The 15364-nt window shown below is 34.5% G+C and overlaps 1 protein-coding gene across 1 annotated transcript in view; it reads left to right on the forward strand.

Moving 5' to 3' along the window:
• The window catches only part of LOC111057874, a 195662-nt gene extending 183870 nt beyond the window's left edge, over positions 1-11792 (forward strand). The window contains exons 6-7 of the mRNA XM_039439440.1: positions 7395-7502; positions 11703-11792. Coding sequence (XP_039295374.1) covers positions 7395-7502; positions 11703-11792 — 198 coding nt within the window. The remainder of the gene's footprint in view (positions 1-7394; positions 7503-11702) is intronic.
• Positions 11793-15364: the final 3572 nt, after the last annotated feature.

The following is a 15364-nucleotide window of genomic DNA, read 5'->3' on the forward strand; positions in this document are numbered from 1 at the left end:
GAATACAGAGAGAGAAGAAGTAATGAATATTAAATAAGAATGTGATGAGTCGAAACGAGAAAAGTGATGTCGAGGAAGGGGCTTAATGAAAATAGACAGAAAGAAGAAATGGGTGGAATGTTTTGAATGAGAGATTAAAAGAGCAAGCGTTCTTTTGAGAGAGGAACAGGATAAAAATATCTAGGAAAAGAGAAAGGGGAAGTAAGAAACAGAATGAGAATGGAATGAGCAGTGGAGTGAAAGCGCAAATTGCATTAAATGAGGAGCAGAATGGAAATATTTACGAAAAGCGGAATAGGAAGAGAAAGATAGAATAAGAGTGTGATGAGTAGGGGAGTGTAATTGCAGGATTGCGTGAGAATAAAAATAAAAATGGAAAGAATTGAAATGAAAATAACAGAATAGAAGTAACTAGAATAAGAATAACAAGAATAAAAATAATAAAATGATGAAATAATGACAGAATAAAAATAACTAGGAGAAGAGACAGAAGAAGTAATGGAAAGACAGTATAAGAATGAAATGAGCAGGGAGTGAAAGCGCAAATTAGGAACAGGATGGAAATATTTCAGAGAAGAGGAATAGGAAGAGAAAAATAGAATGAGAATGTGATGAGTAGGAGAGTGTAAGTGCAGAATTTATTGAGGAACAGAATAAAAATAACTAGGGAAAGAGACAGAAGAAGTAATGGAAAGACAATAAGACAATAAGAATGAAATGAGCAGGGAGTGAAAGAGCAAATGAGGAACTGGATGGAAATATTTCGGAGAAGAGGAATAGGAAGAGAAAGATAGAATAATAATTTGATGTGTAGGAGTGCAGAATTAAGTAAGGAACAGATTGAAATAACTAGGAGAAGAGACAGAAGAAGTAATGGAAAGACAGTAACTCGCAATATATTACAGGACTGTCTCATGGAGCAACAGACTTCAGCTTCTGCTGCCATATCTTCTGTTTTCTCTCTCAATTCGACAGAAGATAATCTGCCAACTGGCGTCTGTACTCCATCCTCCTCAACGTTCAATGCTCACCATGCTCCATCCTTCTTTCTTCACAATATAGCAGAACAATACGGACCGAAATGGAAGCTGCTGCGCTTCGAACAAGAGACAAATATGCAGATTGTATCTGCCGAAACTCAACGCATTGCTTCTACTCATAGCATATACTACATACAGTGTGTACTGTCAAGTGAGTGCATGTTTCTTACAAATTGAAGTGGAGTGTTTCTTCTTCTCCTCTGATATTCCAGCTTCTCTTCCTCATTGTGGAATGAACATTCTTATTTTTACTAATGTGCACTTCTTCTGATGGTTTCTTTTTCTATCATCTCTTACCATTTTTGAGTCGTTGCATTTATATTTTGATAAGAGTATTCTCCAGTTATCAGTGATGGTTTAGTATATATTGTTATTTAATTAGGTTTTCAACTTATCTAAATTCTAAATTCCCAGTTCATATATTGGACTCAAATTTGACGATTATAAAGTGATAAAAATATAACCTTTTTTTGGACAACTTCTATATGAATTTGGGAAATGAACAGTTTCGGGCTTTTAGCCTGTTGTTACTTTCCCAATCATTGATAGTTGAGAATGATATTGTATCTATCAATGTATAAAAAATGATGAATATTTTCATTCTCTTATACATTTTTAATCGTTTCTTCATCGGTTCTCTCCCCTCATTCTCTTACGAGTGCTGTTTCTTGTGTTGGAATACTTTCCCTCTTTTTCTTATAGTTTCAAGCATTTCTTGTATTGTTCTAACTCTATGGGGGTTCGTTGCATTCCAACTACTTCATATTCACTCTGTGCACTTTTATTCATTCTATCTCCAACTTTTGTCATTTTTAGAGTTTTTTCTTTCCTCTCCTGTTCCGTTTCACGTTCCTTTTTTTTATTTCACTTCTGTTTATTCCATCAATCAGTATGTTCACTTTTTTGCTAATTTATTCATTATTTTCATTTTAACTAGTTTTATTTCCGTATAATTCTTCAGTTAATCTTCACTGATAATACATTCTACGTTCAAAAACGTTAGTATCGCTTCTCTTCTGAGAATGGATTATTTGATTCCTTGCGGAAGTTTTATTACAAAGAGAATTGAGCCATGAATATTTCTTGGAACGTTTTTCTCAATCAAACATAACAATTCAGAATGTATGCCTAGCAGCCTTGAGGTGTCAGTGAGTTCATGTTGAAGTGTCAGTGTTGATTATTCATGATTGAATATCTTCATCCTTGAAGAACACCTGCAATAACAAACAAATGTCTCATTCGAAAATAGTTGAATGATCTCCTAAGGAAGGAATCTATTTGAAATAATTCCAGATAGACTCAATTCACATGACTCTCAATCGAGAGTCTTTGTTTTAATCTACAAACACAATATTTCCAGACAGACTGATATATTTTCCAATGAATCAATTCTAATGTTTTTTTGTTTACATAGTATAATTGTGGTTTTCAGTGGAATTTTTGATATTTTTTTGCGATTATGAAGGAAGATTTTTGTTTGGATTTGTATTTTAAAATTAATTAATCTGATAAATTTGAAATTTTGGTCGATACATTTTTTTGGACTCAAATTTCTTGTAACAATCAATCAAGTTATCATTTTCACATAACCTCTAGACTGTGTTTTTCAAATTGAGGTTTAGAGCAGTTTTGGGCGAATGTTAATTAATTTGTTTTTACCTGGATTGTATTTGAATATGAATTAATAATTCAATTAATTGATAATGAATAGATAAAAGATAAAATAAATTCTACGAAAATTATTTTTCTTCATGATGAAGATGAACTGGAGTATAAAAAAGCATCTACTGAGCATCAAGTTCAACAGGATTTGAACTTCAAATTTTGAATTCGTCAAGAATTAACCTCATCCATTCTTGAACATTCGATCAACATGAACCTGTTTTATTGGGTTAGAATGTAACATGAACAATTATGGAAATAGTTTTTATCATGAACAAATAAATATGTACCAGTATCAATGAATATATGAAATATGAAATAATCTACCATTCAATCAAGAGAATGTATTTTTTTATAATATTATGCATTCATCAGAACATTCAATAGTGGATAGAGCTCACTTATTGGTAAATTCCCGATGAACACATCTTCTATTACACAAAAATCCAACCCTTCATTGTAATTCACTCTGAATCAGGCCAAACCTTCCATCGCAATTAGCAACCTTCCGACATCAGTGTGGAAATGTACCACCTCCAATTTAATGAACAGAATAATGGACAGATTTCGTCCATCTATTGTGACCTTGCCTTGTTTCCGACATAAAAAACAACGAAATTCGCCATGTATTTGAAGCTAAAAGGGTGGCACAATGTCATTGGAGGCCATTGTGAACCCTAACAAAGGGTGTCCGTTCAATAGGGGGGACCCCAGTCAAGGGAGTCACACCCCCCCATCGGATGAGGTTGGGGGGAGAAGGCAAAGAGACCCCCTATTGTCCTTTAATTGGTTAATCCAGCTGAAAGCTTTTCACCTCGCGATAGAAAACACTGGAATGGATTTTCACGGCCGGGAAATCCACCCCACCCCTCTCTGTTTCAATTAACATGGTTTTCCCGATAAACGTTAATTGGATTATTGTGGCGCACATTTTTTGTTTTCAGTTTCTCTTTGTTGTTTACTGATGAAAGCCTGGAGGTGTCATGTTTATTTTGAATTGAATGAAGTACAATATTTATTAGAAGAAGAAGGATAGAAGAACGGAGAAGTTCTAAAAGAGTGAAAACTACTGAAAGGAGTGAAAAACGGTAAGAAGGAATAGAGAATTTATGAAGAAAAAGAGAAGAACGGAGAGAGAGTGATGAGGAACAATATAGGAGAAGGGAGGAAAAAGTGAAAAGAATAAATGTTGATAAAAAATAATGAGCTTGAAGAGGAAGAAAAGAGAAAAGAGGAACGGGAACTAAAAGATGAATAAGATAGACAGATAGATGAATAATTCCATTTTCACATTTCAAACACATCATAAGAAGAGGTGGAGGAGCTGCATGTGAAGAACAATACGAATGAGAAGGGGAGGAATGTCAGAAAATAGGAGAAAAAAATATTGAAAAAAATGGGAAGTAGATATAAGAGGTAGAGCAAGGAAAAGAGGAGGAGAAGCAGGAAGAATAGAATAGAATGACTGCCTTTATTTTATACCTGGGAGGGCGAAGTTGAGGCGCTGTCGGCTTTCTCTTACACTCAACCCTCAATTAGGGTTAGAGGTGGTGATGAAGAAATGACCGAGGAATAAGAAAAGAATGAAGAGCAGGTGAATGAGGAGCTGGAGGATAGAGAATAAGAAGAGGTGCGGTAAATAGTGGATGAGGGTGAAAAAATAGAGAGGATGAGAAATATGAGAAGGGAGAGTGTGTGGAGCCGGAGAAGGAAGAGAAGAGGATAAGGAGCGTCGTGATGAGGCGAATTGAAGGTTGAGGATGTGAAGGAATATAGGGGAAAGAAGAAGTACAGCGAGAAGGGGGAGGAGAAAAAGGAAGAGGTGGAAGGAGTGAAGAAGCAAAAGTAGAAGGAGAAAGAAAGTGGAGAAAAAATGGAGGGAGAGGAGAGAAACAAGAGGCAGGAGAATGAGGGAGATAAAAGAGTTTCAGGAGGCAGAAAAACGAAATTGACATCAACGAGAAAATTAATTGAAGGTGAAAATTTACACACTTTAAAGTCTCTCCAGTGATCGTAATAATAATTGTTATTGTCATCAGGTTTCAGAAGCTGTTAAATTGGGCCGACGTGCCAATTTCACGTGAGTAATAAAATTGCACGTGAAAAATATTTCGTGAATTTGTTTACGAAACATTTCGACTGTTTAATTGGAGTCTCGGGTTGCAGAGGGAGTAATTATGTTTGTACAGTACGCACAGATCGATGAGTTTCCAGACTAAATAAAGGGAGTAAATTCTCTGGAAAAAAGCGCATTTCTCAAATTTGAGAGAACCAATTAGTATGTTTTTGTTACTGGATTTTTTTTCAGTTTTTCCTGGTACGACTTTGTTTTATATTGTTGTTTTTCATACATTACTTCTTCTATTCTCTCCCGTGATAGCTTCACTTTTCAAGATTGTCTTCATGGGATCTTTCAGTTGATACATTTTTCATTATCTTTCTGTGACAGTTTCATATGCAAGCCCAATGTTTATCTTGAAAACAGCAGTGTACTAAATAATCAATTGGATGATCCATCAAGTTTGAAAAAAGTCTTGGAACGCAGCCAATCAATGTATATAGGGATGAATCATAGATTCATCTCAAGAGTTGTCTAGGTTTCTGATTTGATAATATACTTTTTGTATAAATGAATAATAATAGAAATCATTCTTTCAATCGATTCCCTGTTTTGAAATTGAGGTGATTTGTAGTTGTGGAAGACATCCATATAGAATAATTTACGATCTTAAATATTGATATCCAAACAGAATAATTCGATCAGCAACATATTGAATTTAGATAATCAAAAGGAAAGCAACAGTCCCGCGATGTTCCTGTCAGATTATTTATACCTGTATTCAAATTTGTTCGTATATCATTCGATATTGTTACTATTGATTCAGAAACTCAATCCCTAAGCCACTAAGGACTTTTGATCTCAAAGAAATCAGATTAACCTTGTCCCGAATTCCAAATCATGAATGAATTACCAAGAGCTGTCTAGAGGTTTTTGTCTGTACTATCTCGTATGTCTACCTGTTTTTGAACTCAAAGTGATCAGATGAATCTGATTACCTTGTCTTGAACCTGAAATCACGAATTAATTCCCAAGAGCTGTTCTCGTTTCTGAAACAGCAGTTTCACTGTTTCTCCCAGTGATCAACAGAGACCAACGGTTGAACAACTAAAACACTGTACAGATCTTACAAAATACTCGAACCGAGATAGAACCTTGACCAACGGTTACTCATCTGAGACACTATAACATACAAACTACTCCACTTATTCACCTTCAAACTACACCAGAGAGAAGGAATGAGGGAAATAGTGTGAGTAAGTGAGGAACAGAAAGAGTGAGAGAGAAAGTCATAGTGTGGAAAAGTGGGTGAGAGAGTCAGTGTGAAAGATAAAACCTTGACCAACGGTTATACAACTAAAGCACTAAAAACATGCCAGCCCAAACACACTACTTTGTAGCACATATTAGCAATTCTCAAAAAGGGACCAACCCTTTCTGGTTTTGATAAGAGGAGACTAACAACAAATTAGAAATGCATTACTGTACAAGTCGACCTTTTGTGTTGGTAAGCGTGCAGGTACAAAGGAGGGTCTTTGCAATTGGAAAGTGATAGAGAGTTGGAGACGGTGTGAGAGAGATAAATGGATTGATATTGAGAGGGAGAGAGAGAAGGAATGAGGGAAATAGTGTGAGTAAGTGAGGAACAGAAAGAGTGAGAGAGAAAGTCATAGTGTGGAAAAGTGGGTGAGAGAGTCAGTGTGTTAAAGAGAGAAACAGAATTGATAAAGCACGACAAAGAGGAATCGAGTAGAGGAAAGTGAATTAATTACTGGTGAGCTTCCTGTCAATAATGACAAAGTTTGTGTCTGCTCCGACCCCTTTTAGTAGGGAGATCGCTCACGTCGTTTCAAAACTCACAAAACTGTTCAGTTTATTATTTCAGTGTCAGTCTGTCCTAATTTTCCATTCACTATCATTATTTATCAATCCCCCTATCGCTGATGCTTTTTCATCTCATCATCCTTCTTATTTTTCTCTACATCAACTATTGAAACAATGGTTCTCCACGGATTTAAAAGTTCGAATGAACGTCTAATATACCAGTAATGAACACAGAATGATTGGAATGGATGCTCTATGAATCTGATTGAAAGATGCGTTCATAAACAATAAGAGCTCTACACCAGCTTATAACATATTTCACTCACAATTAATAGATTGAATTTGAAGGAAAATTCCCACTATGTCTTCCCTTGGTTCCATATACATATTTACGATTCTTACTATGGTAAATAGCGTGTAAACTGCACTACATTGCTTGTGAAGTTTTGTTTGTAACTGTTGCTTTCAAAGCAGATATTCTGTTTTTAGGGGGTGATGAAATTATACAATGTTATCCCCACTAACATTCTGAGATCATTTGGAACACAACGGTCCCATTCCAATCATCAATATATCTTTCATTCTTGACTATAATCAAATCAACACAGTTGAAGCTCTGAGATTCGATCATCTTGTGAATAATAAATTCACAAATGGCTTCAAAGTTCTATTACAAAAATGTATAATCCATTATTGACAATTGTCATCCTTGATTCGATTATATCCTTGATTTTTCATTCATTTAATATTCAGAGAATTGACAAAAAATTCATTATACTATCTAAGAATTAATGTTTCTCGATTTTCAGGAGCGTAGTGGTCTTGTGGTGACTTGGATAGTTGGTGTGATCACCTTCATTCCACTGGAAGCTGTAGCTATGGTGTACTCCAACGTTTTGAGAGATCATGTCAACAGGGTGAGTTTATTTATTTATTCATCTATTTATCCAACTTCCATCGATACAACACTAATTTTACATAGAAAAACAGATAACAGCAAAGGATATGTAAATAATATACAATATTAGAAAAATGCAGAAAAATAACATAGGAAAAGAGATACAAGCAAAAAATATATAGATAAATGATAGAAAAAACATCTATGTGGATAATTTGAAATACAAAAATGGGAATACAAAATAAATCATAGTTAACAAACGATATTATATCAAAGTGGAAGGGCCCATGAAAGTTTGCCACAAGGGGCATAACCAAGAAAGGGAACACCAAAATTACAGTTATGAAACTTTTGTTTCAAGTTTCCATAAAATTAAATTACGAAAAATGCTAATTCAAGATTGACATCTTTGATACTTCATTTATTCGATTCCATCCTAGAATTTTCATCGATGAAATTGATATTGTGAAGACAGAGGAGTTGAAATCTTTTGGGTGCGTTATGTTGGTACAAATGAACGTTCATAGAATGTGAATAGGTTGTGTTCGCAGAGATATTTCAAATCTCCATTAAATTGACGTGAAACTCATTGAATATCAAGAAAATCAATCCATGAAATCAATAATTGAACTGTAAAAAATAATAGTGATCATTTCCTATCACTCAAATGAGAGAACAGAAAGTTGATAGAGAACGTTTTCTCAAAAATAAACCTCTTTCCATAGGAGAACGCTTCTCGAATGGAAATCATTTATGTTTAATTTATTATTGTTCGTACTTAGAATTTCCACAAATTTCAGACACTGGGAACCCAATGCATTTTTTAAAACAAGCCCTTATTCAAAATGTTATATCTATTTTCGCTTCAAAACCCTCCTCCTCTTCCAAATCGATTGATAATTACTCATTATTCAATTAATTACTGATTGATTCAACGGAAGAGGAAACGAGATACGAACCTAGCTTACAGACTGTCATCTTTCTGATACATGGAACAAGAATGTAACACGACCATTGACGGATTCTATCATCTATTTCGAAACTCTAGAACTCATTTTCCACAAGAGTCTCAAGGAAAATCTTTGGTGAGTCTCACATACACTCAATACAAATAATATATCATCTCTCAAAATGAGTTTCAACGATTGAAATCTCATTATCATTTGAAAAGATTGATTCGAAATTGATTCTTCATTAGCCTTCTGTGTGATCATCCGTGAATTCGATTCTCAATCTAGGGTGAATTCAACTTTCAAAGACCTCGTCTCAAATTCAAATCCAAATCGATCTCAAAGATACTAGCGAAGACAGTTCAAGGAGAATTCAAATCAGTTTCATATGACGCCCGATCTTTGATCTTGGATGAGACTGCTGAGAGGGAAAAGATCCTCTAAATGCTAATGCAAACTGATTTAATCTCTGCATTTCTTTTGTGAATTTATTCCGCTTCACAGAATACTATTCATCAGAACTGCTCCAGCTTGAGATTTCTTTTTAATAGACAAGGACGAGACTACATAATGTAATCTCCAAAGTAAAAATCTCACAAACCTGTGAAATCGCAGTAATAAAATATGTTGAAAAACAACGTATTAAATTAACGGAGAAGTGAGTAATAGTTACTCAGCAAATTCCAGTTTTTGAAACTAATTGAAATTGAGAAATTCTAGCTGAATTAATAACAGGATGAGTAGATTTTTTAAGTCATCTTCCCACTATCTGAATATATCTCTCACCATGTGCATGATAACTAATTAACTCAATAGGAACAAGAGCATGAACACGGAACGGGAAATCTGAATTTCCCTAATGAATGGAAACAAGATTATGAAGATTATCTTTCTTAAAATTATTCATTATTATAATGATGTACATGAGCATGAAAATGAACATGAACTTGAGCAATAGCCAGGGAGTAATGAATACTGTCCCAAAAGTATGTCACAAATATTCTCGATTCAATGAGGAAATCCCTAGATTTTTAAAATCGAAAAAAAACAAAATCTCTTGAAATTCCAATTTGATATTCAAAATGGATAATTGAAGAGTCTATGTTATCTTTACTTATGAGGTGATGAGAAAATGCTTCGATGTTTGAGAATCGAAAAAAAATCTCATGAAATTCCAATTCGATATTCAAAATGGATAATTGAAGATCTTCCTGATGTAGTAAGAAATTCCTTGGAATCTCATGAATTCCAATTCGATATTCAAAATGGATAATTGAAGATCTTCTTGATGTAGTAAGAAATTCCTTGGAATCTCATGAATTCCAGAAAAATATGAGTTCTAATTTTCCGACACGTGGATGTTATCAACAGAGAAGCTACATCATTAGGGACACAACAAAACATCTCAATATAATTATCATGTTGAAAATTCTATAGGAAAACTATGAAGATAAAAACTAGTGAGAGGAACGTACACAAGAAAAAAAGAGTAATTTGAGAATCCTGAATTATGTGATAAAAGTGGGGAAATTTCTTTTATAAAAAAGAGCTTTAACGAGAGATCCTGAAAAATCTTCAAGAAACTAATATTTCGAGTTTCTCTGGACATGATATCATCCACGATATACTCCTTGAATTTCTTCTCCAATTTGATAACATAAAGTACCATTACAAGTTGTAATACATGCCCTTCAATTTGATGTCAAAATTCGTTGAAAAATATTTTTCATAGCATCTCCTTCATTATTATTCCTATTAATGTTACAATTTGAAAGAACGTTGTTACAAATAGCAGTCGAGTAACGCTTCAAGATAATACGTAATTTCGCGAGGAGCAACAACTCCTTGTGGAGGGGAAGGAGGTCTTTCAAACGGCTTCACGGTCGGAGAGATATCGTTTAACGAGACGTAAAAGAGTTGTGGACTCAAAAGGGGCTCTTTTGGGGTGTTCTGGGTTGAGGGGTGAGGGTGGAAGAGGAGTGGTAAGAAGCTTACGGTTCTCAATTTAAATTCGTTCTTCAATTTGCCTCCTAGTGAGAAAAAATCTCCCGCTTAATCTCCAAGCGCGACGTTTCTGGTGAAAAATAGTGAAAGAAATCGTGTGAAGTTTTTTCTCAGCTTATCTTTTCATTGGTGACATGATGCGCTTAATTTTACGTAAGGGATTTTCTCTTCAACTTCCCTCTTTTTATTTTTCTCCTACTCTCTCTCTCTCTCTCTTTCCATGTCATCCTTCTTTTCGCGTTTCAACTTCCTTCTTTTCCAGTTCCTCATCCTCCTCCTCTCCTCTTTCCTTTCTACTAATCTCTTTATCCCTCTCCTTCACTCCAACCACTTCTTACTTCTACTCCTCTTCCTTCTTTCCCTTCCCCTCATCCGTTCCCCTCCTCCTCATCATTCTCCTTCTTCTTCACTACATTCTCTTTTTTCCTCCTTCCCTTTTCCGGGTTTCCTTCCCTCTTCCATTTCCTCTCCACCATCTCTCCAATCTCATCCTCTTCCCACTTCTCCACCTCCTCTCTATCCCACTCATCATCCTCCTTCTCATCAATAATTTTTCAGTGTCCATTTTACTCTACCACTTCTTTCTTAAGTGTTTTTATAGATTGTTATTTTTGGTGTCACTCTTCTTCCAGCTTTAGTAATGTTATCCTTTTTGTTTGCTTGTTCGGCTTCTCTAATGAGACACTTTTTCAAGATCGTCCTCTTTGCGTTTATTCTCCTCTGGAGTTTATCCTCCTGAATTTCCCCATCTTCTTTGAGAGTGTGTGCACACAGAGAGCTGTCAATGGTCAGAGCTCTCGTAGGAGGATACAGATATAGATCCTTCAGGGAGTAACGGCATTAACATAATATAATTAATTAACTTAAATAATTTTGATATAAAATAGATTAATATGATTCATTATTTGCATGTATGATAAATTGATGGTAATTGTTACCTATATCCTTCAGGTGCTCAGAACGCCTGACCTCTCTGAGAGAAATGCAGACAGTTGAGTGAGTTGAAATGATGAATTTGCGAAGATTTGAAGTCAATTAGCCCCTTCCTTGTAATCCTATTGTGATTAGTTTATCATCTGGAATTATCATAAAACAATAATTGAGCTACTGATAGTTTTTTTGTCCAGGCTAAACATTATTTCAATTTTTTTAAAGAGAACCTCTATATTATAATTCATTACAAGATTTCTTATAACATGCTCGAATGTTTCTCGTTTTGGATCTACCAATCACTAATCATGAATTGTTTAATGTTTTTCTTGCAGGAGTTCGACTATGAGTGTAAAGCTGAAGTCGCTTTCTTCCTGTGCAGGGGAGCAATGAGTGTAAGTTTACACATTTTTTTTCAAATTTAAATTAGTTATTTATAATTCACTTCTGAGTTCTGAGTGAATGTTTTAGAATTGTGCTTGAGTATTCAAGATTCCAACACTCTTCCTCCTTTTCTTGCCATTATCATCTTACTTCTCCAATCAATTAAAAATTTGTAAGACTTTCAAATTGAGAGTTTCAATGTGAAGTGTAGACGTATTTCTCCATTTCCTATAATATAAAAATACCCAATGCTGTCAACTTCTAATTACAAGCTCATCATCCAAAAGACTGCTTCCAGCATTAAGCTGGTAATAACATAATATACAATAAATCTCTTTCCTGTATAGGGCTACTTTTATAGAAATAGAAAGAAGAAGAAAAATCTTAGTACCCTTTTTGAAATATTTAATCACAACATGTCTCGGACTTTGATGCCATTTTCAAGTGACAATAATTTATAGCTTTAGTTCATAGAATCATATGAATTCACCAACATATGATCAAAATAAGAATCTTCTAGCAGTATTTATTTATTTACTTCATATCACTTAAAAATGGCATCAATGTCCGAAACACGTTGTGATTAAATATTTCAAAAAGTGTACTGAGATTTTTATTTTTCTTCCTATTTTTATACAATAAATATATGATATGAAGTATATAAATATGATAAATTTATAATCTGCATGTATGATAGTAATCGTATCCTGTATAATGTTCACGTAACCACGACTCATTCATGATGGAACATCAACTCATTAAAATATCTATATTTAATTTATTCATTTTGGTTACTTCCCTCATCATGTTAAAATTACTCGCAATATAATAAAATGTCTTGTTAAAGCATTATCAAAATTATGGTACACGTAACAACGACTCATTCATAATTTAACATCCACTTATTAAAATTTCTATATTTAAATCACTCATTATGGTATCTTCCCTCATCATGTTAATAATACTCCTAACATAATATGTCATGTTATATTATGTGACAGTTGACACATCAATTTTATAGTAACGTGTATTATATACCACATCTATTCGTCTACTGTAAGTATGGAGGTCTGTTCAGTGGAAGCGAATTTGAACATCAAATCCATAATGTAAATATAAGAGACCTCTCCATCTCTTTAAGAGGATTATCATCGGCGACTACGTTTTGTAAACATGATGAGGTTTTCTGCTGACGTTGCAACCGCAGCTATTTCAAACATGGCGGCTTCATGATAATGATGATGATGATGATGATGATGATGATGATGATGATGATGATGATTTACCCTGGCCCGAAACGCGTCCAATGTATGACAGACACATTATTCAAAGCTGATCAGCGATTGGTTGTTCTAATAACTTGGTTCAGAGGCGAAAACAATAATAATAATGGAGTTTGAAATTTTGAGATTCACTACAAAATGTCAGCATTAATTGAATGGGGAGCATTGAATTGATATTCAACGGATACTGACAGTTGGAGGTAAATGTGTCATCTGTCAGCATTGATTGAATGGGGAAGTATTGAATTGATATGCAAGGGGTGCTGACAGTAATGTGTGAATCTGGTAGTTTGTTGGGTCTAATATTTGAGATATGCGTGTGTCGCTAGCAGATTACTTGCAGACAAGTTATTGTTCGGATGTAGAGTTCAAAATTTGTTGTTCCATAGATTGGAACAATGTCGAAATGTGTAAACTATTGAGTGGGATGGAGTTTTGATTACTGGGTGTTACGTGAATAGAATTCAACAGTCAAAATTATAACATTGCTGTTAGGTGGAAGTTTGGAATTTGATATTAGATATGGTGCAGTATACAGTTGATACTGAAAATAGAGGGAGTTTCGTTTTATTAAGTTTAAATATACTCACTGTTCCGTTTTCATGTACCGTTTATGTTTGGTTTATTTTTACTTTCCTTGCCCTATTACCATAGGTAAGGAAAGTATTGCGTTCCAAAAAAAATTAAGGTACCCTAATTTCAAGTTTTCTATACGTTTCAAGGTCCCCTGAGTCCAAAAACATGATTTTTGGGTGTTGGTCTGTGTGTGTGTGTGGGTGTGTGTGTGTGTGTGTGTGTGTGTGTGTGTGTGTGTGTGTGTGTGTGTGTGTGTATGTGTGTATGTCTGTGAACACGATAACTCCATTCCTAATTAACCGATTGACTTGAAAATTTAAACTTAAGGTCCTTATACCATGAGGATCTGACAAGAAGAAACTCCATAAAATTGAATTCATAATGGCGGAGAAAATGGCGGATAATTACTAAAAAAAACATGTTTTTCACGGTTTTCTCGAAAACTGCTTCAACGATTTTCTTAAAATTTATACCATGGATAGCTATTTATAAGCCCTATCAACTGAAATGAGTCTCATTTCTGGGAAAATTTCAGGAGCTCCGTAATATTCTTGAGAAAAATGGCGGATAATGATCAAAAAGCCATGTTATTCTTGGTTTTCTCGAGAACGGCTCTAACGATTTTCTTCAAATTTATACCATGGATAGCTATTTATAAGCCCTATCAACTGACACGAGTCTCATCTCTGGGAAAATTGCAGGAGCTCCGTAATATTCTTGAGAAAAATGGCGGATAATTACTAAAAAACCATGTTTTCCACGATTTTCTCAAAAATAACTTGACCGATTTTTTTTCAAATTCATACCCTGTATGATATTTGATAGTTATTGATAGTTATGATAGTTATTTATCAGCTCTATCAACTGGCATGAGTCTTCTTTCTGGGAAACTAATGGGGGGTCCACCCCATCCTTGAGAAATAAACTTAGTAACCTCCTTCTCGTGCATGAGGTAGGTAGGTAGCGCAGTTCATGAAAATAACACAAAGTCGAGTTATTTCATCTGTAGAAAAGCTGTTTCGACGACTTAAAAAAAATGACGACTAAAAAAAATCATCGAATTTCACAGTTTACACAAAGGAAAAAGTACTCTGAAAACAATTATATATAAACATATTATACAGAAGTCTGATCGTAGTTTCAAATATGAGCAAGGAAAGTTGTGTGAGTGTACCACACCAGATTTTTATATTGTGTCATAGACTAAGGGCTATTTAAGCTCATACCACGTTCAACGCTAAACTACGTTTACTTGTAGATATGGTTGCATTTATCATACGTGGTTTAAACGACAGCTGACATTTTTCCGTTTAAACCGAGTATCTGCATACGGGCCTAAGCAAACAGTTAGATCAGTTAGACAGGTAAACAGTTGTGATTGACATTCACATCATTTGTTCAATCATTGCTCTATTTGTGTTTAATGATCGAATGGAATAGTTAATGCTTCTGTTGTTACTGATTATTCTCAAAAAGGTTCAAGTACCTACTAAAAATGTATTATAAGCATCACTGTTTAACTTTTAACTGTCTAAGGCTGGTCACACACCGATAAGTCAAAACAAGACTAGTAACGTTTAGTCACATAGTTGCTTATGGAGTCATGTCTAATTGCAATGACTAATCAGTGTTGCGTCATAAGCAGCAATGTGAATTATTGTGACTAAACGTGACTAGTCTTGCCTTGACTAATCGGTGTGTGACCAGCCTTAGACAGTTAAAAGTTAAACAGAGATGCTTATAATACGTTTTTT

The sequence above is a fragment of the Nilaparvata lugens genome, chromosome 12 (assembly GCF_014356525.2).
Source record: "Nilaparvata lugens isolate BPH chromosome 12, ASM1435652v1, whole genome shotgun sequence".
Lineage (NCBI taxonomy): Eukaryota > Metazoa > Arthropoda > Insecta > Hemiptera > Delphacidae > Nilaparvata > Nilaparvata lugens.